Source organism: Erinaceus europaeus, chromosome 15 (assembly GCF_950295315.1).
Source record: "Erinaceus europaeus chromosome 15, mEriEur2.1, whole genome shotgun sequence".
In the NCBI taxonomy this organism is placed as follows: Eukaryota; Metazoa; Chordata; class Mammalia; order Eulipotyphla; family Erinaceidae; genus Erinaceus; species Erinaceus europaeus.
The window spans coordinates 25,236,254-25,262,165 of record NC_080176.1 but is presented as its reverse complement, the minus strand read 5'-3'; the positions used below and the strand labels follow the sequence as shown (position 1 = coordinate 25,262,165).

The 25,912-nt window shown below is 42.7% G+C and overlaps 2 protein-coding genes across 3 annotated transcripts in view; both read right to left on the bottom strand.

Annotated features, from left to right (window-relative positions):
- Positions 1 to 2,589: 2,589 nt before the first annotated feature.
- On the bottom strand, positions 2,590 to 15,534 carry LOC103127365 (cytochrome P450 3A12-like). Its single transcript, XM_007538267.2, has 13 exons — positions 15,464 to 15,534; positions 14,164 to 14,257; positions 13,754 to 13,806; positions 13,134 to 13,233; positions 12,468 to 12,581; positions 11,857 to 11,945; positions 11,121 to 11,269; positions 10,125 to 10,252; positions 9,013 to 9,079; positions 6,270 to 6,430; positions 4,409 to 4,635; positions 3,561 to 3,723; positions 2,590 to 2,887 (listed from the first exon to the last, which is right to left on the bottom strand). Exons 1-13 carry the CDS (start codon positions 15,532 to 15,534, stop codon positions 2,792 to 2,794), a joined length of 1,512 nt encoding a protein of 503 aa, XP_007538329.1. The 3' UTR covers positions 2,590 to 2,791.
- Positions 15,535 to 22,487: 6,953 nt separating this feature from the next.
- Positions 22,488 to 25,912, bottom strand: part of LOC103127367 (cytochrome P450 3A12-like) — a 29,278-nt gene continuing 25,853 nt past the window's right edge. For both annotated transcript variants that reach the window (XM_007538268.3, XM_060173358.1), the window contains 2 exons: positions 23,928 to 24,090; positions 22,488 to 22,945 (listed from right to left, as the gene is read on the bottom strand). In XM_007538268.3, coding sequence (XP_007538330.2) covers positions 22,850 to 22,945; positions 23,928 to 24,090 — 259 coding nt within the window. In that variant the 3' untranslated portion in view covers positions 22,488 to 22,849. The remainder of the gene's footprint in view (positions 22,946 to 23,927; positions 24,091 to 25,912) is intronic.

Below are 25,912 nucleotides of genomic sequence, written 5' to 3'. Positions count from 1 at the left end.
GTCTATCTTTCTCTCCCCTTGTCTGTCTTCCCCTCCTCTCTCAGTTTCTCTCTGTCCTGTCCAATAACAACACTGAAGCACCAGCAACAATAATAAAAGCAACAACAACAGTGAAAAAGAAAAGATGGCTGCCAGGAGCAGTGGATTCGGAGTGCAGGCACCAAGCCCCACTAATAATCCTGGAGGAGAAAAAATACTAGAAAATGGAATTCAGCAATATATTGAAAGGATTATATATTAGAGCCAGGTATGGTTTACTGTGGGGTTGCAAGGATGCTTTAGCATAATCACACTAAATCACAGTGATACACTATGTCAATTAAGAAGAAAGACTAAAGTCATGTCATATCAATAGATGATACAAATTTACTTGACAGAATTTAACAGCCATTTGTCACCCCCAGAATCTTAATAAATGACCACTGTCTACTAACAGTGATAACCCTGGAGGCAAAAATTAAAAAAGAAAAGGAGAGATTTTAAATGAGTAAACTGATCGAATTTTAACATTGGGCTTAAATTGTTTATGCATTTCTAATAATAACCTTTTTTTGAAATATTAAATCACCTATAATCTTATACCGAGGACCAGAAGCAACTAGTTTTATCAGTAAATAACATAGTTATTTGTAAATAGCACCAAATGACATAAATCATGGTACAGTCTCATATGGTATAGTAAACCCTAACCATGCGATTTTCAAAGTAAACCAAGTTCCCAAATAACTTGGCTATAATAGTAATTATCTACTGCCTTCTTAAATGCTAAGATAGCATAAAGCTTCCTCATTCTCTATAAAATCCATATTTCTCCCAGTCTGGCTCTCAGCAGCACAGTAACAGTTTGCCATATGATGTATAGCCCCTTCTGTACACAATAGTAGTAGTTATTTCATCATTGTTTTATATATATATATATCTTGTGAATTTATGCAAAGCAAATGTTTTTGTTCTAAGTCATAGGTGATAGAAAGGGCAGTGTTAAGGTGTGGAAGGAAAAGAATGAACATCATCCCAAAACAAAAGAACAAGGGGATTTACATTCTGCTCTGGGAAAGGATTTGACTGTGTTTCTGTTTGGATGTGGAACAGTTATATCACACTCAGGATACGGATACTTTTGTTGTTTATTTGGACATGATGCATGGAGATGTGTGTGTGCCAACTCAACACTTTTTAACTCTATTTATTTTTGACACCAGACTTATTGCAGGGCTCCACTAGTAAATGATTCAACAATGTCCAGTGGTCTTTTGTACTTTTTGTTTTATTTTATTTGTTTATTGAATAGAGACTGAAAAACTGAGATGGAAGGGGGATAGAATAGGGATGGAGGGAAATAAAGAGACACCTGTACCCCTACTTCACCACTCATGAAGTTTCTTCTCTCATGCAGGTGGGAACTGGGGACTTGAGCTCAGGTCTTTGCATTTGGTAATGTATGGGCTCAACCAGGCATGCTACTTCCCAGCTCCTATTTGGGCTCTTTATGTTAACAAAGTTAAGAGAAGTCTTGTCAAAGGTGTGGTACAGAGGTTTCTAGAAGGTGAGGCCATAGAGTAGAAGTGGACACAGAGCCTCTCCCCTGAAACAACAAGCACTGACAACTATTAGACTTAGCAAACCTCATCAAAAAACAGCTGAGACATCCACAGAAGCACTGTCACCTCAGCCACCAAGTGACAGATGCTACTACAATTTCATCCTGACCTCCCCTGGCAGGTAACCTTGCCAATGTGTCCTGGAATCTCAACTCTCTAGAGCCCTACCCCACTAGGGAAAGATAGAGACATGCTGGGAGTATGGACATACTAGTCAATGTCCATGTCCAGTGGAGAAGCAATTATAGAAGCCAGAATCCCTTCCTCTTGCACCCCCAGAATAATTTTGGTTCATATTCCCAAAGAGGAAGAAAAGATAAGAGAAGATGACTGGAGGGCTCTGAATCTCACTTAGTTCCCTTTCCCTTGGGACCCAGAACTTTTGTGACAAGGAAACTTTGTTTTTGTGCCATCATTGCGAGGAAAGATATGTTGAAGAACACCTGAGGGTGGGGGCACAGAATTTTGGTGATGGGTGTGGTATAGAATGATACCTCGTAACCCTCCATTCAGTCTTATAACCTACTATTAGTCACAAATGAATAAATAATAAATTTATTAAATAATATAAACTCATATTTATAATAATAAGAGCCTCAATCAAGTGTCACAAAGTTATATGGAACTAAAATGTGAATTTATAAGCCATGGGAAAAAAAGCATAATGCATTAACTCTCATTTGTCTTAATATGTCACACTGGAGTTCTAATAACAGCACCCAACCAGTGATTGTGATGTCAAAGTATTTAGTCACTGGCTCTAGATATTTGTTTCCATAGGTTCCCCTAATGTGCACAGAGACATCAGAGAACTTACTATAAAGAGCTTTCTGTATATTGACTAGCTGTCAATATAGGAGTTTGCTGATAAAGAAGTTGAGAAGTGGTAATTCATTATAAGGGCTTGGGAAGAATAGATGGTACCAACTGGGGGTTGGGAGTGAGACAGGGGGATTTGTTGGAGATGACCTATGAGAACCAGAGACACTGAGTCTACAGAGCTGGCATTTATTCAGTCATCTCACTTGTGTCTCACATTAACCCTCTTAGCAAACTAAAAGGACACTCAGAAGCCATGGGTAGCCATTACTGGGACGATCTTCATTTCTGGGTTCTATTTAAGGAGTTAAATCACCTCTCAGGCATTCTGGATATAGATATAAGGACAAAGTAGAAATCTTTCCCCAAAATCAAGCTTCACTCACAGTTCCCTCTCTTGGCTCAGCCTTTAGGACAATGGGTTTTTCTGGTTGAGTAAGTCCTTGATTTCCCAGCTTCATAGGAATCTGTAACAGCACAAGAAGCACATGAGAACTGATTAATGAAGCATGTTCAACACCAAAGCACAGTAGACAAGATACATGAAGGGCAACAATAATTTAGAAAGATATGTTAAAGCTATTTTTATCATTGTCTACTTTTGATTCTGAACTTCTTCCATAAGCAATGTCAAGCCCCAAAAGGCTTGGAAGCATTTGGCCATCCACCCATTCATTCAACACAAGAACTACTGAGAACTATTCCTGTACAGGGGTGCAGGCTGGAGACAAAGATCAAGTTGACTACCACTTATTTATTATTTTACTTTTCAATTAAAATATTTTTCATTTGAAAACCAGATTCTTAAGCATTAATGCAAAGTACTGGAAAATCCATATAACATGTAATTTGAAAATGGTTGTGAAACACTATACAGGTATTACAAGTACAAATTGTATGGGCCATCTTTAATTATTTAAGATTATTTACTATACATTTGTTCTTGATATTTACTTATTTATAAAGTTGCAGACTTAGTAGCCCAGAGCTGAGAGGCCCCTAGAATTCAAAGGTACTTCCAAACAGATTCTCTGGCAAATAGAATAATTTGTTCAGGGATGTATAAGCACATTCTTATATATCTCTCAAGAAAAAGAAAGTCAGATAAATATCATTTGTGCAGGAAGTGAGCTGTCTGACCTGTGTCTCTTTGCAGGGCTTGAAGGTGAAGTTCTGCAGGACTCGCACCAGAGCAACCTTCATGTTCATGAGAGCAAACCTCATGCCAATGCAGTTCCGGGGGCCATTTCCAAAGGGCATGTAGACATAAGGGTTTATGCCCCCCTTGTTCTTCTTACTGAACCTGGGGGAGAGACAGTTGATTAAAAATGTAAATAAAGTTTAAAAACCACATGCCTGAGCATCTCATTTGGACTCCACCACCAACAGGACACAGGATGCTGCTGTGGGCTCCTCCGAAAATCTTACTGTGTGATTCTGTTGTGAGGACAGTGAGTCACAGATCATGTCTCCACCACCCAGACCCACAGCAGCTTCTGCTCATATACAAGACAGGGTCTGAGCACTGTTTGGAATAGAAATGCAGCTGGCAATGTCCCAGACATTGAGGGAGCTGATGGCTCTCCCACTTGGGAGAGTCCGCAGGATGGAGATTGGTGAGAGGTGTCAGGAACTATCGCTGAGATGTCACTAGGGGCTGTGTCTTCTGTTCTCACTGAGGAAGCTCACCACACAGTGATGAAGTATTGCAGGGCCTCTTGAATGTCACCCTAGGAGATGCAGTGATCAATATTTTAATAAAGTAGAATGTTACCCTGGAAGGTATCTTAGTGGTAGAGCACAGGACCAGCATGAATTAGGGCCTGGGCTCACTCAGTAGCACCACTGCTTATGCCAGAATGATGTTTGGATATTCTGTATTTTATATAGTGAATGACACAGAGAATGATTGTGGGAGCACAGGCTCGCCCCCAGAACACACTCCAGGCAACCCGGAGCAGGGCAGCACTTTCCCCACTGGCCTCTACCTTTCTGGATGGAACTCCTCAGGCTCTGTCCACAGTGATGGGTCTTTGTGGAGGACAAAGAGGGGCATCATCACCACTGTGCCCTTGGGAACGAGTACACCCCTGATTTCCACATCTTTCTTGCACACCCTCTCCAGTCTGCCAGCAATAGGGTAGAGTCTGAGGGTTTCATTCACCACCATGTCAAGATAGTCCATCTGCATCATGGCATCATAGGTGGGAGCAGCCTGGGGAGAGAGAAGCAGACTTTGACCCACTGGCACTCGGGCTCAACCTGTCATTCAGTCTGACTAGTACTAGTGAATTTTTAGGGGGTCCAGGGAATCACTCACTGTGCTAAAGAGCCTTAGCATCTGTATACCCCTCATGACCTATGACCTCCTCAGGAGCCCCCAGTAATGTGTGGAGTAGTTAAGATTGTGGAGAATCAATAGGACAAGTCCCTAAATAGCCTAGAAAGCTTCACATGGCCACGTGCAGGTGTTTTCCTTCTGTGAATAGATGTGACTACGTCCATGACTATTACTCTCTTTTTTATTTTTTTTTATTTAATAAAGGATTAATTAACAAAACCATAGGGTAGGAGGGGTACAACTCCACACAATTCCCACCACCCAATCTCCATATCCCACCCCCTCCCCCGATAGCTTTCCCATTCTCTATCCCTCTGGGAGCATGGACCCAGGGTCATTGAGGGTTGCAGAAGGTAGAAGGTCTGGCTTCTGTAATTGCTTCCCCGCTGAACATGGGCGTTGACTGGTCGGTCCATGCTCCCAGCATGACTATTACTCTTAAGTGAACAAACCCCAGGTTCCATGTCTGTATCAAGAAAATAGGACACACAAAAGAGAAAATCTCCCTTCAGTACAAGACTTCTCAATTAAAAATCAACTCTTTTTTGGGAGTCGGGCAGTAGCACAGCAGGTTAAGTGCATGTGGCGCAAAGCACAAGCACTGGCGTAAGGATCCCGGTTTGAGCCCCCGGCTTCCCACCTGCAGGGGAGTCACTTTACAGGCGGTGAAGCAGGTCTGCAGGTGTCTGTCTTTCTCTCTCCCTCTCTGTCTTCCCCTCCTCTCTCCATTTCCCTCTGTCCTATCCAACAACGAACAACATCAATAACAACAACAACAAGCAATAAGAGCAACAAAAGGGAAAATAAATAAAATAATCTTTAAAAAAAATCAACTCTTTTTCAATGCAGGAAAGTGGCTTATGGATGAGTTTAATATCTGATAATACATTTTTTAAAAAGTTCACATGTTAACCATTTTGGTTTTATATGTAAATTTTAGAGAGATACACTACATTATAGTAACATCTATAAGTAATAAGAAACTAGTTCCTCTCTAAACCAAGTGTGACAAAGAAGGGTTGACCAGATACCCCTGGCTCACACAACAACAGCTAAAAATGAAAGCTATAAGGAGGAGCAGAATCTCCTATACAACCTACCCTGTATCTGGGACAGTCTCCTAATTGTAGTTTTGCACAACTCAAGACAACTCAGACTAGACACAGTTAGTTTACAGCAGCCAAAACCATATAGAATTCAGCCCAAATCAGCAGAGACAATCCAAACATTTGAGCAATGAGTTCTCACCATTAGATACCACTGAGGCTGTGTAAGTCTCAGTATTATTATGGATACCCACATCCATCATTTTTCCCCCAAAACCTTTTGTTTGTGCAGCAACATATATTACCTTTGCTCCCCATTTACTTCTGTGTCCCAGAGTCTTCATAAATAACACAAGTAGGGCCTGAAGCCTCTGCTTTGTGCAAAGTTTCTCCAAGGAGTGCAGAGAAGGCTCCTGGCTGAGGCCTCACCTGCTCCCCCTTCTCCAGGCATTACCTACTCACCTGGTTAGGGAAAGTTGTGTCAATCTCCTCTTGCAGTTTCTTCTGGACGTCAGGGTGAGTGGCCAGTAAATACAGAGTGAAAGACAGGGAATTGCTCGTGGTTTCATAGCCAGCAAAAATAAAGATCACAGATTGGGCCACGAGCTCCAAATCAGTCAGAGCTGAGAAGGGAGAAAAGCCAGCTGGGTGAGTAAGTCCTATATGTCAGTCACTTCACTTTACGTAGCAACAATTAGTGACACACAAATCCCTGGGGAAGAGGCCTGGGGAAGCAATTCAGTTAAACTGGACATGGGTGGAACTCAGGTGTTATTTCTAGAGTAAAACAGTCAACAATGTTATTGGTCCCGTTTTGTCTAGTCTATCCTCTCTGGCAAGTGGGAAAAGAGGACTAATAGAAAACAAATATATTTTTTTAGTTTTCTATGGACCTAGAATGTTATTTTTAAAATTAAGCTATACAAGACCCAAAACATGGAATCAGTCCATATTCCCATCCACAGATGACTAAGAAACAAGAGAGGTATACTCAAAGAGACACCATTTGATAAAGTGGCCTTGTATCTCATAGACAAAAAGGGATGGAAGTAGAAGTGATTAGATAAGTGAATTAAGTACAGAAGTAAAAAACCCAATCACCCGACAGTTTCACTCATGTATGGAATATAAAAAACTAAGACAAATGACATGCAGACAGAATAATAATCATCTCTATTCTTATACTGTGACAACTATGGTATATCTATGGTTATGATACGGTATATCAACTATGGTTATCTGTGAGAATGGGCAGAGAAGGTGAGGGAGAGGTAGATAGAGTTTTGGTGTGTGCTCAGGAACTCTGTTGGTGATTCATACATATGTCCCCTGCATGAGAACTCAGTTTTAAATCCCCCTGAACTCCATAGAAGCACCATGCCTGGCACCAGGGTGAAGCTCCATGAAGGGTGGAACAATGCTGTGATATCATTCCATCTTTGCTTCTCCTCTAATTGAAGCTGAAAGCAAAATAAAAGTCTACAGAGGGGCCAAGTAGTGGTGCACCTGGTTGAACACACATGTTATAATGCACAAGGATTCAGGTTCGAGCCCACAGCCCCCACCTACAGGGGGAAAGCTTTGTGAGTGGTGAAGTAAGGCTACAGGTCTATATCTATTTATTTATGCCATCCTTCCCTCTCGAATTCTGTCTGTCTCTATCCAATAAATAAAGATATTTTTAAAAATTCAACAGAGAACAGTAAAAAAAAAAATACAGTAATGGAACAGAAATGTGGGAAGGAAAGAAAGATAGTAGGAAGGGAGCAGAGATAAATGGAGGGAGAGAAGAAATGAAGAAAACATAGAGAAATGAACACACACACACACACACACACACACACACACACACACACACACACACCTAAACTTAATTGGGAAATTAAATCTGAGCTTCAAAACAAAGAATCAGAAGAGTAAACTAATACTATCTGAGCTCATACTGATAATAAATACACAAGGAAGAATAGATAGCTCTCCCTTTCAATGGAATATGGATTCATTAACACAGAAAAAAATGGCAGTTAGCAATCTCAATCACCATAATAACTGGGTTCAGTCAAAAACTATCAAAGAAAAAAAAACAAGAAAAAAAAAAACTAACAAAGGTTAAGAAAATAAGTAAGTGAAAGTAATTTAAGAGGGCCAGAATATTTGCACAAACTCAAATGCAGTCATGACAGACTGTCTACAAGTCTGAAAGGGGAAATAAAAGCTATCAAATAGTTTGAGCAATAGAAGATCACTAATAGTACTAACCGGTGTCCTGATGTGACAGAGACCATGACACAAGTTTCCAGCCAGGAGCTTTAATGCACTGAACCTAGCTGAGGTCTGAGAATGGCCTCTCAGAGGGTCTGGAATAGGTGGTCTCAGACCACTCAGTAGCTTTGGAACATGGAATGCTTGTCTTGGTTAATCCTTCAATTATTGACCAAAGTTGTACCTACCTGCTTCTTTAAAATATTTCCAGGGGTGTGGGGCTGGACAGTAGCTCCGTGGGTTAAGCACACATGGCACAAAGTGCAAGGACCAGCTCAAGGATCCTGGTTCGAGCCCCTGGCTCCCCACCTCCAGGGGGTCACTTCACAAGTGGTGAAGCAGTTCTGCAGAGGTCTATCTTTCTCTCCCCCTCTCTGTCTTCCTCTCCTCTCTTGATTTCTCTCTGTCCTACCCAACAACAATGACAGCAACAACAACAACAATGATAAACAACAAGAGCAACAAAAGGGGAAAAATGGCCTCCAGGAGCAGTGGATTCATAGTGCAGGCACCAAGCCCCAGCAATAACCCTGAAGGATATATATATATTTCCAGGGGCCAGGCAGTGGTGCACCCGGATAAGCATACATATTACCAAGCATAAGGACTCAGGATCAAGCCCCTGCTCAGCTCTTCTTCAGATGTCTATCTTTCTATCTCTCCTCCTCTCTCAATTTCTCTGTCCTGTCAAATATAGGAAAAATAAAAAGGGAAAAATGTTTTCCAGGAGCAGTGGATTTGTAGTAGAGAGAGAGAGAGAGAGAGAGAGGAAGGAAGGAAGGAAGGAAGGAAGGAAGGAAGAAAGGAAGAATTACCTTCATGACTTTAATATCTGAACATGGGTCTTTGTTTGGATGGTAAAAAAAAAAAAATTGTCATCCTATAAAGTTTCTATTTAAAAAACCCCCAGCCTCCCAGTCATGGGAGGAGGCTCCTTGGTTACCTTTATGATGGGCCACCTCTTTGGAATTCTGGGAGTTGATCATCAATTGGAGGAGGTCCACTTGGTGCTGGAAGCAGAAAGAGAAACTTCAGTGACAGAAAGTCACTTGTGGAGTCAGAAGTCATTCTGGGGTACAGGACTGAACTTCCTTCTTCAAAGCTGGGCCCCTGGAGTCCAGAAGTCTGGCCTGAGTCATCCAAGAACCAAAATACCTAGCCTCCAATCAAAGCAGGTTGTTTCCTGAGACAAATTCCATGATCATATCAAAGTACTTTTTGGTCTTTATCCTCTCTCAGACCATTATAGCATAGCTTCCTAGTCAAAGTATTTCCCAATTTCTCTCCCATCCTCTCTACTTGCTCAGAAATAAATCCCTGATTTCCATCTTTTCTCCCCACTCCATTCTTCTCCCAGAGCACTCTGAGGTCTGGCTGTTATTGAAGATGCCAAGGTTTAAACCTGGCATTTCTCCCATGAACTCTGGCATACAACAGCCTCACTATCTTTCCAGCCCCAGCCTCATTCTTAATTAGCAGGCAAGTCCTCTGACATTTGCAGAGTTCAGTGACATCTACTGTGTGAGAATTTTCAAATGTCTCACCTTCCTAGAGTTCTCAAAGAATATGCAGAGACACCCTAGGGGTTCAGTCCTATCACTCTGACATGCACACCTCCTGCTACTGGCCTCTAAGTCTCAAACCAAACTTGACTTAGCTGATTTCAGTCCCAAATCCTAGAGAAAACAGTATGCTTCCGACCAAAGGGACTTAAATGTAACATGATGGGGTCTTCCACTGGGCAATGTGTGATAGTAATGTTTATCACCTGACACTTTACTGAAGGAAATTAACATTTGTATGACAGCTATGCTAACCACTCATATTAATCGCTATGCCTTTTGCTAAAATGTGAACAGTCTCCCTGATTTATTTTCAAATCTCTTTCTCCAACCTCCACCACTTTTCTCAAGCCCCAAATGATAGAACTTTCCCGCTATAAGACCTAGAGCTCAACCAACTTAAAAAATATGTAGAAAAGTATACCAGTCATATGCAAACATTTCAAAACTGATCAACAACCGAACACCCTCCTGTTCCACCAACAAAACTTACCTTACCTTCATCTTTAAGGCGATTTTCTTTCATGACCTTTATAGATTTCTTGAAAAATTTAATGACACTTCTTGGAAAAACAGTGATACTGAGAGTTTCAAAAATGGGTGTAAGGAATGGTAAGATCACTTGGGCATAAGGAATGGGGAAAAAAAGAAAAGAAAAGAAAAGAAAAGAAAAGCACAATGAAAATATGGACCATGCTAGCAACAATTGTAGTCCCCCAGACCAATCAGAACAATAAGATGAAAGCACAGAGTTCTCAACAGGAAACATTTCCTCCATGACCTGCCAAGCCAGTGGCCGAGCAGGGTAAGGGCAGAAGGAGAAGGGTGCAGCACTAAGCTTTCTATATCTTTAGAGCAACGAAAGAAACAGAAGAAGGGTCCTGGGCAGAGATGCACCTTGTGAGCTCAAGTGCTACCATGTACCAAGACCCACCTTGCTGTTTGCAGGAGGGAAGTTTCAGCAGTAGTGGAGCAGTGCTACAGGAATCTCTTTCTCACTTCCTCTCTCTCCCCATTCTATTTTTCTCTGTCTCTCTAAGAAAGGAAAAAATGAAGAAAAAAGAAACAGAAGCCAAGTCTTTTATGGCTTTTTATCATTGGCTACAGTATCTTTGGATAGTCCACATAGTTATCTGCTACTCTGATCATGTTGTTCAATAAATCAAAACCTGGATGGATGCACAGGACCACAGGAAATGGCTTGAAACATTCTTGTCTCTGTCTGTCACTCAATGAAATAACAACAAAGCAATAGTATCACAGAAATTATACTCTGTGTGGTTTGTTTTTCAGAAACTAAGAAATGAAATTAAAATTCCATAATAGCAAATTGGAAACTCATAAACATGTGTAAACAACAGTCTTAAACCATCAATGGATCAAAAAAGAATGCAAAAAAGTAATTGAAAATTTATAAGAGGTGAATAAAGTTGAAGGCACAATGGAAACTAAAGGGGAAGGAATAAAAGAAATATAACAGTTCACATACATAATAATAAAGAAAATGGGTTAAAGATTTCAAATCTTAAGAGCTTCTTTGCATTTTCCACAAAGGGATCTTGTGGGTTGTTGAGAGAATCAATATTCACTCCAAATGACGTGCTCATGATGACATCCATACTGTAGGCTCCAAATACACTGAGGAGAAGGAGAAAGGCATGCACAGTAACACCCCCACCTCCTTGCCTTCCACTCACAGCAGATGCTGCAGGAAGTGCTGGGAAAGCATCAGCCCAGGCAACACAGGGAAGACCACACACTCAGAACCAGGGACAGAGCCCTGCAGCCTCTGCTGCCCCCTCACTAACTCATGAGGGGATTACAAGTAACAATCACGTCTCCTGCCCCTGGGCAAGGGTCACTAGGGAAGGCTAGCCGCACCTCTCATCTCCAGGACAAAGGGATCATAATAAACAACATTGGAGTGTTTTCAGAAATGGCAGCTGTAGGAGTGTAAGCATGTGATAGAAACAGACAAAGATGAATTAACTGACTCTTCCAAAGGGAATCAAGAAAAGTGACACTGACGTGGGTCTTGCTTCCCCACATGAACCCTATTTACAGCCAGTTTCTCATCAGCACATACAAAGCAGCTCTTACAGCCTGGGCTTGCCAGAAACACCATCCCCCCTCCTCCTCCTCAACCCTGATAAGGCTCCACAGAGACCCCTCCATGTTTCCTCAACCCCAGAGGCCTCAGCTCCCACAGCTGCACTGCGACTTACCTTTTCAAGTCCACAGGCTTGTCTTTCCCTGCCTCCTTCCTCAGGTTCCTCACCAACACATCTCCATACTGAACAATGATGGGGAACATCTGTGCACACAACACAAGACCACCGCAAGTGACTGCACACACTCAGCTTCTGCAACCCACATGTGCAATCATTCAGTTGTACCAGGTCTCTTCTGGGTCATACAGATAAAAAGTCATCTTATGGGAGCTGGGTGGTGGCACACCTGATTGAGTGCACATGTTACAATGCACAAGGACCCAGGTTCAAGCCCATAGTCTCCACCTGCAGGAGGAAAGCTTGATAAGTGGTGAAGCAGGGCTGCAGGTGTGTTTCTCTGTCTTTCTCCCTCCCAATCTCTTCCCTCTCAATTTCTGGCTGTCTCTATCCAATAAACAACTAAAGACAATAAAAAAAATTTTTTAAGTCATCTTAAGGAAGTGGGGCCAGGCGGTGGCATGCCTGGCTGAGCACACTTGTTACCATGTGGACGGAAGCTCCCTCCACCCAGTCGGCAGCACCTTGGAAAGGGACTATCATGTCACTTCTTACATGTTCCCACATTCATTTTTGGAGTTTTCATTGAGAGCCTTTTTATGTTTTACCTCTTTGAGCTTCCCACTTGTGAAGGCTGGAGACAGCAGTGATCGGATCCTCTTCCATTCCTCATCTTTATTTATGGAGACTGCATATTTCATGAATCCCACTGGGCCTAGTGGCTGTAGTTGAAAGCAAAAACAAACAAATAACTGTTTGCTCTACAGGAATGTTGGCCGTCTCAACCATTGTGGAAAATTTTCTTAAGTGGTCACCAATTATTCAGCAAGTACATAGTGACTTTCTACTTAATAAGCAACCTGATACAGAGGCTCAGTCAAAATGAATGGTATGAGACTAGGCAATAGCGCACATGGTTGAACGCATGTATTATAATGTCTGAGAACATGGATTCAAGCTCCTGCTCCCTACCAAGCAGATGAATTTCCATGAACACACACACACACACACACACACACACACACACACACACACACACACACACACACACTCCACAAACATGTGAAGCTCTGGATAAGCTCTGTGGATAGGACCTTGTTACCTTCCAGCTTTTATATTATACTGGACTTATGCACTGCAAGAAAGAAGATAAGGGAGCAAGTCTTACACCATCATATACATTATCTATATAGTTCTTTGAATCTATCCCTATGTCAAAACAAAAGAGGTAGTTAAAAGACAAATACATTTCAATTTTTAAAATGCACGCCTACCCGCCGGTTTGTGAAGACAGAGTAACATTCTTTCACCAGGATGGTTTTGATCATGTCTGGATCCGTGATGGCCAGCATAGGCATCCAACCATCATATAACCTGTGGCAAAATAACAGATCCAGTGTCATGGAACAAGTCTCAGCTCTGCATGGATAGAGTCCAGGATCTCCTCCTGACATGACAAATCCATACACTGAGTGATCAGGTTGAAAAATGGCACTAGGACTTTTCCAAAGTGATTTTAGGAAACCTCTGACTATGAGCAGCGAGAGAAAAGGGACAGTCTACAATTCTTCATACCAGGACACATGGGGACATGTGAGGTCCTGGGTAGTACATGTCTCCAATAGCTCTCCAATCCACATCTCCAGTGCAATAGCTTCTGGACTGAGACTGTCCTCCTTTGGGGAGGTAGATAGCATAGTGGTTATGCAAAGAGACTCTCATGCCTGGGCTCCGAAGTCCCAAGTTCACTCCCCCACTGCACCATAAGCCAGAGCTGAGTAGTGCTCTGGTGAAATTAATGAATTAAATGAGATTGTCCTCTCTTTAACCTGGACTGGGGTAACAAAATCTCATGAAAACAAGTTTTTCCAATGGAAGTGTTCAGAATACTCACCCCCATATTCTTCCATACTTTTTATAACATTCTATGTCAAAATTTTGCATACCCTGCAATGAGAAACATTTTTTAAAATTTCTTTATTGTTTTACATTCAATAGTAAATAAAATTTTCTCTGCACCAGGCAGAGAAAAAAATCCTCTTCATAAGAATCACAGGTTATAATGTCAAATTCTGTTCTGACTCAGTCCTGAAGCTGACCTATCAAAGTGACACAAAACTCCGGCAGGAGCCTCCCCACAGAAGAGCCTTGGCACAAACCTGGCCAGGTGTTGGAAGAGACCTGTGGCTGTTTCTGGATCATAGGAAACTGCAGAACTTCCTCCAGAGGAGGCACAATTTTACTTTGGAACTAAGCTGATAATCATAACCATGAGGGAGAAAAAGAAAGATCCCCAATACTCACATAACGGTAGTTCAGTACTGTTCCTAAAAAGGGCAAAGGTCTCGGCCCAGGAATCCCCAGTTTCTTAAAATGTCCATGTGAACGGGTCCCATATCTATAAAGTAAAGGAGAAAGGCCACATGGATAGCAGAGGGCTGCCTGGGCAGGCCTGTCATCGACTGGAAGCTGGAATTCAAGCTGGAGGGGTAACATGGAGGCAACATGTAACAACAGTAACTGCTGCAGAAGATGGTATATTCACTCAAAATTTCCCACTTCCACTGTGAAAGTCACAAAAGCTAATGACAAACAAATAAATGTCCAGGAAGCATTTAGACAGAGCATTCTTCACTCCTATCTACTTACCAAGCAGACTCTTCCATGTTGGATATTATGAGTCTAGCCAGAATAGAAACGTTTTTCTCAAATGATGAAAATGTGTTAATATCAGTACTTTATGAGAAAGAGGGGAGAGAAAGAGAGGAAAGAGGTAAAAACAGACAGAAAGGGAATGACACCAGATCACTATTCCGATGCTCACGGAATTCCTGGCACATTCCTCCATGCACTGCCAGGATTTGAACCCAGGGTCTAATGCCCGATGTTTAACATTATAATTTCAACATTTCTATGAGGTGTTCCCTGTCTAAAGACTTTCCATTTTTAGATTCTGCTCATCACCATCTAAGGGAATTGAGTCTAGAGAGTTCATGAAGTCCAGCAAAGAAGACTGAGTCCAGTCTGGAGAGAAGAATCAGGACATCTCCAGCCTCATTACAGCTCCTGCACCACCTGGGTCCTCCCAGTGCCTGTGAAAATGATGTCAGGTGTGAGGGAGTGGGAGTCCAGAGCTCCTGGAGAGATGCAGAGACCAATTCTTCTACCCACCTCTAGAAGCACACAAACTGAAAGACACATTGATAGAAAACCAAAGGCCACTTCCTCAAACCTCCAACATCCCCACAACATGGAAGAGGGATGAGGACCCCATTACAAAAGGACCAGTTGTTATTCATCAGTCTTGGCTGAATTCTGGGTTATTACTGATCTCCAAACTGGTTGTCAATAAGAATATCCTACCCAGGCAGCATACAGTGTCCCCAAGCCTCCTAGCCACAGAATTAGGGACAGGTGAAGCAAGGGGTTATTCCTCTTTTGATGTGTCTGGGAAAGATCATCATGCAAATACATTTATACCTCCACAACAATTAAGCAATTTCCCCACCATGGTTCTGTAATGCTTGGAATCTTTAAAACAGTAAGGCCTGATTAGTACCCCAAGTTCCAGGTTACAGAGCAGCAAGGTGGGATGGACACTCACAGATAGAGGAGCAGCAGACTGAAGACCAGGAGAACCCAGGTTTCCATGGAAGAGCTTGGGATTAGGTCCATAGCCATTGTCCCCTGGACTTCTCTTCTGGAATTCTGCCCTTTTCACTGGCCTGCATGTGCCTGAGAAACTCTGTAGCTCAGTGGTGATTCAGTCAACCCTGAAGGTTTATATGTGGGAAAAAGTGTGGGGCTTGGCTGAAATTGTAGCCAGTGGAAGGCTCACTGGCACTGTTCCCTGACTTCACAAGTGGCAAAACATTTCTGCCACCTTTCTTTTAAGAAATAATTAATCAGCTCAGGAGTTCTTATCAACAAGCCCAAGGATTACATAAACTCGAATAAATTCTGTGTATTTCAGTCTCCTCAAATCTACTACTCACCATAGTAGCCCAAACCCGGTAATTCCTGATATCCTCCAAGCCCGTTATGTCTATAGACACAATCTTAGCAGACAGCTGCTTCTGTTGAGATTTGCCACCATGTCCCCTAGAACCTCCATAATTTTCAGCTCCCACATATGGTCCTGTGTGTGCAAACACCACCTCCTCTGGGCTGGCTCTACCCCTCAACTCCCTTCCCATCTCCTGTCCCATCAGGCTCCACTGCTGGCTTCCCACCTGCTCCTCCTCAGATGGGATCCTCTTTAGGGCACAGCTTATGGCAGTCCAGCTATGTCCCCAGCACCCAGCAGAGTGCTCCATGCACAGCCGGAACACAGAGGGGATAGTGGAGCAGGACATGTGCAGGTGAGAATGCTGGGAGCTGGCTGGGCCTGCCCAGGTGTCTGTGGTGATCAGTCTTCTCCCTGGATACCAGAACGATGAAATGGCCTGCCTGCCCTGGGCCCCCACCACTGCCTGCCCAGATCGCTCCCTGAGGATCTGTCTCAAGATGATGCTGCCCCTCAAGGGCCCCTCATGCTGCTTCCTGCCGACCACCCAGAGACTGCATCAGAGAACCAGCTGTAAATTCCTGACCAAGGAGCAGCCTCTTCTCTGGAAAGAGCCACAGAATACCATGGGGGTGAGAAGGCACAGAGGAGAGGAGCAGCCCTGATAGCTAAGAGGACCTGACCCCATCCATGGGCCACCTGACAGCATGGCAGATTTCACAATGGACATCACACAGGAGTCCACAGACGGGTCTCTTCTCCCGAGCAAAGGGGATCTAAGCAGATGTTGGTCTACTTGGTGACACAGGGGTGAGAACTAAAAAGAAGGCCTGTCCTGGCAGCTGTAGTCCATGAGGGCACCACCCCCACCCACCGTATTCCTAGTGGAAAGAGCCACCAACAGTCTTGCCACCTTGTGATTCACTAGCCTGTTACCATCACTCTGACCCATGTTCTGTGTTGGCCTGCTGTAAGAAACCACGGATTACCTGAAAAACAAGACCTGCAATGTCCTTCAATCTCAACTGAAACACAAGACAGGAAAGCTGTATGAACACTTCCCCCTCTTGATCCCCTCTGCAGTACTCAGTCCCTGCCCTGTGCCAGTCTTTCCATCCCCCTGGCCTGAGAGCCCCCAGGACTGCAGCTGAGCAGCTGAGAGGAGGAGGAAAGCATCAGCTTGACCAAGAAAAGAAAACAACAACACAACTGAACACCTTCTCCTCCAGACATAGCAGCAGGCAGTCAGGAATGAGGGCCCCCAGAGCCCTGGGCCACACAGCCTGCATCTCCTCCCTGCCCAGGAAGTGGGCCCTGCTGACTCGGAGCCCCTCACTCAAACACTGCCTGGCATAGCACAGTCATTGTTACTGATGACTGAATGGAAGACCGATGGGTGAATGGTCTCAAAATCACAAATCATAGCAGGGTCAAGCCAGACAGTGAGCCTCTCCTCGGCTGGTATTGACTTGTAAGCAGCAATAAACCTCAAACTATCAAGCAATGAGGTCAGAGATGAAGAAAGTGATCATATGAAGCAGCTACTGACTTAACACTAAAATCACTGCAGGTACCAATCAGGGAAAACTGTCGATTTAAGGAGGAAGGGTGTGAGGGTGGAGGCTTCAAGACTTCAGAGTTGGCGAAAACAACATAGTTGCCCAAGTAAAATAAATTTATCACCACTGTGATTTGAGATCCACTCTGGCCACCCTCCAACCCCTGCAGTAAAGCCAGGGAAAAAAAAAAAAAAAAGGAAGAAAGTGGGGCTGGAAAAGCAGAGCCCGCAGGCCACTGAAAAAAGAGAAGTGAGGCCTTCACATTTTAGGAGTAGGTTGAGGGCCCTGGACCATGTCTGGCTGGAACAAGATCAGGCACCACCCCCAGTTGGTGTGTATAAGAAAGGGCAAAAGGGCCCTCCAGCAGAAAGCCAATGAGAATGAGGTCTCTGTCACAGGGCTCTCCAGAGCCCCTGACTCCCAGCATGAAATGGGCTGAGGAGGCACAGGACCCAGACTCTTACACAGCCTCACGGATGCCAGTGCTGCCAACACCCTGGAGACATGTTCCCAGCTCAAAAGATGCTTCAGAAACCAGCAGTCTCTTGTCTGAAATACTGATACTCTTAATGCTAACACAGCAACCAGGGGTTCATAATCTAAGTAGCAGTATGATGTAGAATTTGCAAAATGCACTTACACACACAGAGGAGCAGGTCTATCAGGAAAAGGGGGTAGGTGTAACTGACCACTTCTGAGTTGTTCAAGCAATAGTCCCTTTACCATTCACGTTGGCCTGTGTAAGTACATTTTAGCAGTCAACTACCAGTGCATTCTGGTTTTTTTTTTTTAATATTTGGGAAGGACTAACCACAAGAAAATTGCTCTAAGTAATTTCATTTTTACTAGGAGTTATGAAACCCTTAGATGAAATATAACAAGCAATAAACTAATAACTAGTAAAGTATGATTTATGAAATCCAACCCTGGAGGGGCTGGGTGGTGGTGCATCAGTTGAGTGCACCTTACAGTGCACAAGGACCCAGTTTCAAGCCCCTGGTCCCCATCTGTAGGAAGAAAGATTCACAAGTGGTAAAGTAGTGCTATAATTGTCTTTCTTGTCATTTCTATCTCCCCTCCCCTCTCAACTTCTCTGTCTCTACCCAAAATAAATAAAATGTTTAAAAAAGGGGGGAGGCCAGGTGGTGGTACACCTGGTTGGGCATACATGTTGCAATGCATGAGGACCCGGATTTGAGACCCTGGTCCCCATCTGCAAAGGGAAAACTTTGTGAGTGGTGAAGCAGTGCTGCATGTATCTCTCTGTCTCTCTCCCTCTTTATCACCCCTTTCCTCTTGATTTCTGGCTGTATCAATCCAATAAATAAAGATAGTGAAAAAATATTAAAAAGGGGGGCAGGTGGTAACGCACCTGGTTGCAATGAACAAGGACCTGGATTCAAGACCCCAGTTCCTACCTGCATGTAGAAAGCTTTGCAATGCTGAAGCAGGGCTGCAGGTGTCTCTCTTTGTGTCCCCCCCCCCTTTGTTTCTTTTACCAGAACACTGCTCAGTTCTGGCTTATGGTTGTGTGGGGATTGAACCTGGGATCTTGGAGCCTCAGACATGAGAGTCTCTTTGCATAACCATTATGTTATCTACCCCTGCCTGTCTCTTCCTCTCTATTTCCCTTTACTTCCTAATTTCTAGCTATCCTTATCCAATAAAGACAATTTTTAAAAATAAACCCTCTAAAAAAGGGAAAGATTAATATATGTATATGAAAGATAAATAGTCTTAAAGCTCAGCTTAAACAAATAAACAGAGTTTAAAATCTTCTACAATGGAAAGATCATAGCTAGAGAGGTTTACAGTAATGTTGAGGGAACAAATATGTTTTAGTTTGGTTTCCCAAGAAAACACAGCCTAAGACACATTTTTGTGTTACCATCTCCTGAGGGAGTAGAACCCCAGACAGGACAGAGAGAATACATACAAAGGGTTCGAGTGAGGTCAGGTGTTACTTGCTCCACATCTCAAGCTCAGAAAGATGAATTAATTCTTGAAGGAAATGACATCGAACTTGTATCAAATTCAGCTGCATTGATTCAGCAAGCTACAACTGTTAAAAACAAAAATATCTGGAAATTTTGGGATGCTATCTATGTTTCTGAAAAAGGAACAGTTCAGCAGGCTTATGAATAATCTCTAAATTGGCCAGCCACACAAGCAGCAAAATAATGGGATGACTCATCAGATCTATTATTATTTCTTAAAAGATGCAATAAAAGCCATTACCGGTTTGGAACTTTTCCTAAAAAAAAAAAAAAAAAGAAGAAGAATACTGGTCCATACTGAGAGAGGGATAAAGACTAGGGAAGTTTCCAATGGAGGGGATAGAACATAGAACTCTGGTGATGGGAACCGTGTAGAATTGTACACCTCCTGGAGTACAGCACCAAAGTAAAAACCCTGGGGTGAGGGTGAGGGTGAGGGTAGACATTCGGCTTCCCGGGGTGGTGGTGGGGGGGTGGAGGCTGGGGGGTGGGATGGGACACAGTCTTTTGGTGGTGGGAATGATGTTTATGTACACTCCTATTAATTTGTAGTCATATAAATCACTACTTAATTAATATGAAAGGGGAAAAATTGATTGTATTTCTCAAACTTTTAAAGCACAGACTGAATCTTTTTATTACATAAGCTGAGTCTTTGATATGCTGACTCTCTCAAAAGCCTAGACCAGGGAGAACAGAAGCAACTGGTGGGAGAGCTATATATAAGATGCTGGGTATTATAGAGCAAATCCTAACAAAGGGACTTTTCAAAGTTAACCCAATTACCAAATAATGTGATGATAACAATATCTATTGTCTTCTTGAACCCTAAGAAAGTAGGAACCTCACATTTCCACTATAGAGCCTATATTTCCCCCAGTCCTGGAACCTTAGTGTGGGGTGCACTTTCCTCTATGCTTCTCTCAATTCATACCAAATAATATTGCATCCACCGATCCTAACCTAATCAACGCAACAAGTGCCACCTCTGCATGCTTCACTTCAGACTGTGTCCAGAGACTTCAGGTGTAGAATGACAACCCTTCAGCTTCATCACTCGGGTGAGACCTTTCCTTTCATAGGATTCTCTAATTCCATTCCAGGCAGTTCACCTCCTAACAAAGTCCCAAAACCTAGATATAGACCAGGTCCCATGAGATAGAGTATATGTTCACACATATCCATAAATTAGGGTAAAATATATACCTGAAATCAAAAGTACACAACAGTCTGCAGTGAGTACCCCCCAACACTTCCTCTCCACTATTCCAGCCTTTAGGTCCATAATTGTTCAACAATTTGTTTGGCTTTGTATGTTAACTCTCTTTTCAACCACCAGGTTCCAGATGCCAGCATGATGCCAACCAGACTTCCCTGGACTGAAGACCTCACCAATGTGTCCTGGAGCTCCGCTTCCCCAGAGACCCACCCTACTAGGGAAAGAGAGAGACAGGCTGGAAGTATGGATCAACCAGTCAACACATATGTTCAGTGGGGAAGCAATTACAAAAGCCAGACCTTCCACCTTCTACAACCCACAATGACCTTGTGTCCACACTCCCAGAGGGATAAAGAATGGGAAAGCTATCAGGGGAGGGGATGGAATATGGAGATCTGATGGTGGGAATTGTGTGGAGTTGTACCCCTCCTATCCTACGGTTTTGTTAATGTCTCCTTTTTAATAAATAAATAAATAAATAAATAAATAAAAGAGTGGGAAAGCTATCAGGGAAGGGTATGAGATATGGAGATCTGGTGGTGGGAATTGTGTGGAGTTGTACCCCTCCTATCCTACGGTTTTGTTAATGTCTCCTTTTTAATAAATAAATAAATAAATAAATAAATAAATAAATAAATGAGTGGGAAAGCTATCAGGGAAGGGTATGAGATATGGAGATCTGGTGGTGGGAATTGTGTGGAGTTGTACCCCTCCTATCCTACGGTTTTGCTAATGTTTCCTTTTTAAAAATAAATTAATTTTAAAAAAAAAGGATTGTACACCTCTTATCTAACAATCCCAATAATCATTAAATTACTGATAAAATTTTTTTAGAAAATAATATTTTATTACCTATTACATTAGCTGACATGACTAGACTGAATAATAGAAAGGGATAGGAGAGAACAGGTTGGGATTGGGATGTGGGGATGGGGAGAGGTGGAGGTGTCATTTATCTGATATTGCCTGAGTGCTGAAGGTGAAGTTTGGACCTTTTGCTAGTCTGTGGACTACTTTGATAATCAGGTGAAAGCTATGAATAATGGCATCCTCAACAAGATAAAGAAGCACAATTTCACACAAGAACCTATAGCCTAAGGATACTCGATGCTTCACTACAGTTACTGCAGAATGGGCTGCACTTCTAGTCACTGGAGTCACCCGGTCTAATGCAGCTCCAGGGATCTCTGTGAGAAATGTGCTGATTACACGCATTCTTCCCTAAATTGGGGCACTAGGAATAAACTGAGGGCCTCACACACACAGACACCAATGAACAACTTCCTCAGCACAATTATTATGTTCTATATAAGTGAGCGGAGGAGAGAGGAAGAGACCAACAGAGAAAGACATAGAGGAAGCAAGGAAGACTCAGACACAAAAGCCCTGCTCCACCCCCCATGGAGCTCCTGTGGGGCATCTTGTGGTATGGGGATCCCACATGGGGGTGGGGACCGAACCCAGAGCTCTGTGCACTCTACCTGCCAAGAACTTCTCAACAACAAGAAAAATCACAGATGATTAACAGATATCTTTTTTTATTTTAATGGAGATAGACAAAGAAAAATATAGACAGGGAGAGAGAGAGAAAGAGAGAGGGAGACTTGAGCCCTGCTCAACTCTGGATTTTGGTGCTGCAGGGATTGAACCTGGGATCTGAGAGCATGAAAGCCTTAGTTAAAATAACCATTATACTTTCCTCAGCCTGACACTCATCGTAATATGTCACATCACAGTTCTAAAATCGGCTCGACCTAAGAGTGCTTGTGGTGTCAAAGGGTTTAGTCACTGACTCTATAGACTGAGTTCCATAGGTTCCCCAATGTGCACGGAGACATGACATAACACTCTGTAAAGAGCTGTTTATTGACTTGCCTAACATAACTTTCAGGACAGAAGTTTGCTGATAAAATGCTTGAGTGATCATAATCCATCATCAGGGCTCAAGACTGGGGAAAGGCTGGGGGAGTAGAAGACCCATAAGAACCAGAGATGCTGAGTCTACAGAGCTGGCAATTATTCAATTATTCAGTCATCTCACTTGTGTCCCACACATCAACCCTCTCAGAAAACTAAAAGGACACTCAGAAGCCCTGGGTAGCCGTCACGGGGACCATCTTCATTTCTGGGTTCTGTTCAAGGAGTCAAATCACCTCTCAGGCATTCTGGATACAGCTCCTACAAAACATGGTGGAATCCTCCTCCCAAATCAGGCTCCACTCACAGTCCCCTCTCTTGGCTCAGCCTTTAGGACAATGGGTTTTTCTGATTCAATGAGTCCTCCATGGACCAACTTCACAGGAATCTGTAACAGCACAAGAAACACATGAGAACTGATTAGTGAAGCATGGTCAACACCAAAGCACACTGGACAAGATACATGAAGAGCAACCATGCTTTAGAAAAACATTTTTAAACTATGTTTAGCATATCTAGCTTTGAATCTTTTTTTAATTTTTAAAAAATATTTATTCCTTTTTGTTGCTCTTGTTGTTTTATTATTGTAGTTATTATTGTTGTTGTTGTTGTTGGATAGGACAGAGAGAAATTGAGAGTAGAGGGGAAGACAGAGAAGGGGAGAGAAAGATAGACACCTGCAGACCTGCTTCACCACTTGTGAAGCGACTCCCCTGCAGGTGGGGAGCCAGGGGCGCAAACCGGGGTCCTTAAGTTGGTCCTTGCACTTTGCACCACCTGCACTTAACCCGCTGGGCTACTGCCTGACTCCCTAGCTTTGAATCTTTAAGCATCACCAAATCCTGAGAGTGAAAGCATTTGTCCATCCATCCATCCATGCATCCATTCAGCAAAATATCTACTGAGCACTATTCCTGTGTCCTTTATGGTGGACACCAAATCATACTGGCTACTACTTCCTTATTATTTTGATTTTCAGTAAAGACAATGAGTATTCATTTGAAATCATTACTCTTGGGAATTAGTGCAAACTATTGTGGAAAAGTACCAGAATGTTATGTGAAACGTGCAGAAATGTGCCATGAAACCACAAGTGGTATTAGCACCTCATTGTAAAAACCATTTGGATTTCTAATTATTTTTCAAATATGACCTAATAACATACTTATAAGTAATTATGTTTATTAGCTACTTGTTTATAAATATACAGAATTAGCAACCCTTCAAATTCATGGATACTTGGAAATGAATTTTCTGGCTAACAGAATGGATTATAAATTTAATAGATGATCACATTATTGAATATAGTCTTCAGTAAAATAGAAAAAATTTACTGGAACTTCTTTATTTACAAAAGTGAGCTGTCTGACCTGTGTCTCTTTGCAGGGCTTGAAGGTGAAGTTCTGCAGGACTCGCACCAGAGCAACCTTCATGTTCATGAGAGCAAACCTCATGCCAATGCAGTTCCGGGGGCCATTTCCAAAGGGCATGTAGGCATAAGGGTTTATGCTCTCCTTGTTCTTCTTACTGAACCTGGGGGAGAAAGAGGTGATGAAATGGGTGAATGAAACAGAAGAAACACAAGCACTCCAAGGTGGAGGTTCTTGTGTAGACTCCACCAACAGGACACAGGACACTGCTGTGGGCTCCTCCTGAAATCTTGCTGTGTGATTCTGCTGTGAGGACAGCGAGTCACAGATCATGTCTCCACCAGCCCAGACTCCACAGCAGCTTCTGCTCATATACAAGACAGGGGCTGAGCACTGTTTGAAGAGAAATGCAGCTGGCTATGTCCCAGACACAGAGGGAGCTGATGGCTCTCCCACTTGAGAGAGTCTGCAGGATGTACATGGAGGGAGGTGGCAGGGCCTGCAGCTGTGATGTCACCAGGAGCCATGTTCTCTCTCTCTCTCTCCTACTGAGGAGACTCACACCTCAGTGATGAGGGGCATGCCGGGGCTCTTGCACAATCACAGGAGAGGACACAGCACCACTCTTAGGTAGAGGAATGTGGGTGTGTTGATGATCAAATCAGAAAGATGAAGAGAACAGCACAGAAAAGAATTTACAGAGAAAACTCCACATTTCTAACATAAGATATATATGAATAAATTATGGATTATGCATACAGGTATATTCCACACATGTGTCTGTACACACATGTATATAAAGAGAAATACTGTAGCAAAATACGTGTATATAGTTTCCTGATAAACTGACTGAGGAGTTCAAAGAGAGCAGCTAGTTTACATTAGACAAACAGGAATAGAAGCAAAGTCAAGATGTGCATGTGGGACCAGGTGATGGCGCACTTGGTTGAGTGCACATGTTATAATGTGGAAGGATCTGGGTTTGAGCGAGCTGAGTGGTTAATTTCCCATTGCACCTCACCCACATCCAATCCCCAAGCCCAGAAGGGGCTTATTTGGGAAGCCAGAGCAGCTAGATAAATAAAGACCCCCTATAAGGACTGACCTTTCTGGAGGATTGAATTTCCCAGAGAGTGCATTTTTTGTTACTTATCCTAGTCTAAGAGATCCACAGCAGGAACTCTGACAGGTCAGTCTGCCTGCAAGCTAGTCTGACTGTGAGCTCAGAATACTGTGGATGCTTGTGACATTGCTTGACTAGAACCAAACTACAGATAGCCCTAACACAACTTGGCAGGCTGGTTCCTCTGTCCACTGAAACTATTAGACAGCCACCCCTTCAATCTAGAGCTGTCCTTTTAGCACCTGTTAGCCAGTTCATAAATGGAACATAATTTTTCACTGTGGTTTCTCTTTGTTTTTTTTTAGTAAAAGTTCCAAAATATGGAACAGTACATTGCTTAACAACTACTGGGTCAAAGAAGAAATTAAGGAAGAAATTTAAAAGTTCCTAGAATCAAATGAAATGAAAAGGCAGACAGCAGCTATCAAAATATTTGGGACACAGCTAAGGCAGTGCTAAGAGGGAAATTTATAACCATGCAGGCACACATTGTGAAACAAAAAAGCTCAAATAAACAACTGGCTATACACCTTAAGCCTGAAAAAGAACAAGGGAACCCTAAAGCAACCAGAAGGACTGAAATAAATAAAATCACAAAGGAGCTATATGTTGGTTCTTTGAAAAGGTAAACAAAATTGACAAACCCTTGGCCATACTCACTAAAAAAAAAAAAAGAGAGAAGACTCTAATAGGATTGTAACTGAAAGACAAGATATCACAACAGACACCACAGAAACCAAAGAACCATGTGAGGACTCTATGAGCAACTATACGCCACCAAGCCAAAGAACCTGGAAGAAATGCAAGTGTTCTCAGAAACATATAACTTTCCAAAATTAAACCAAGAGAAACTAGAAAGCAT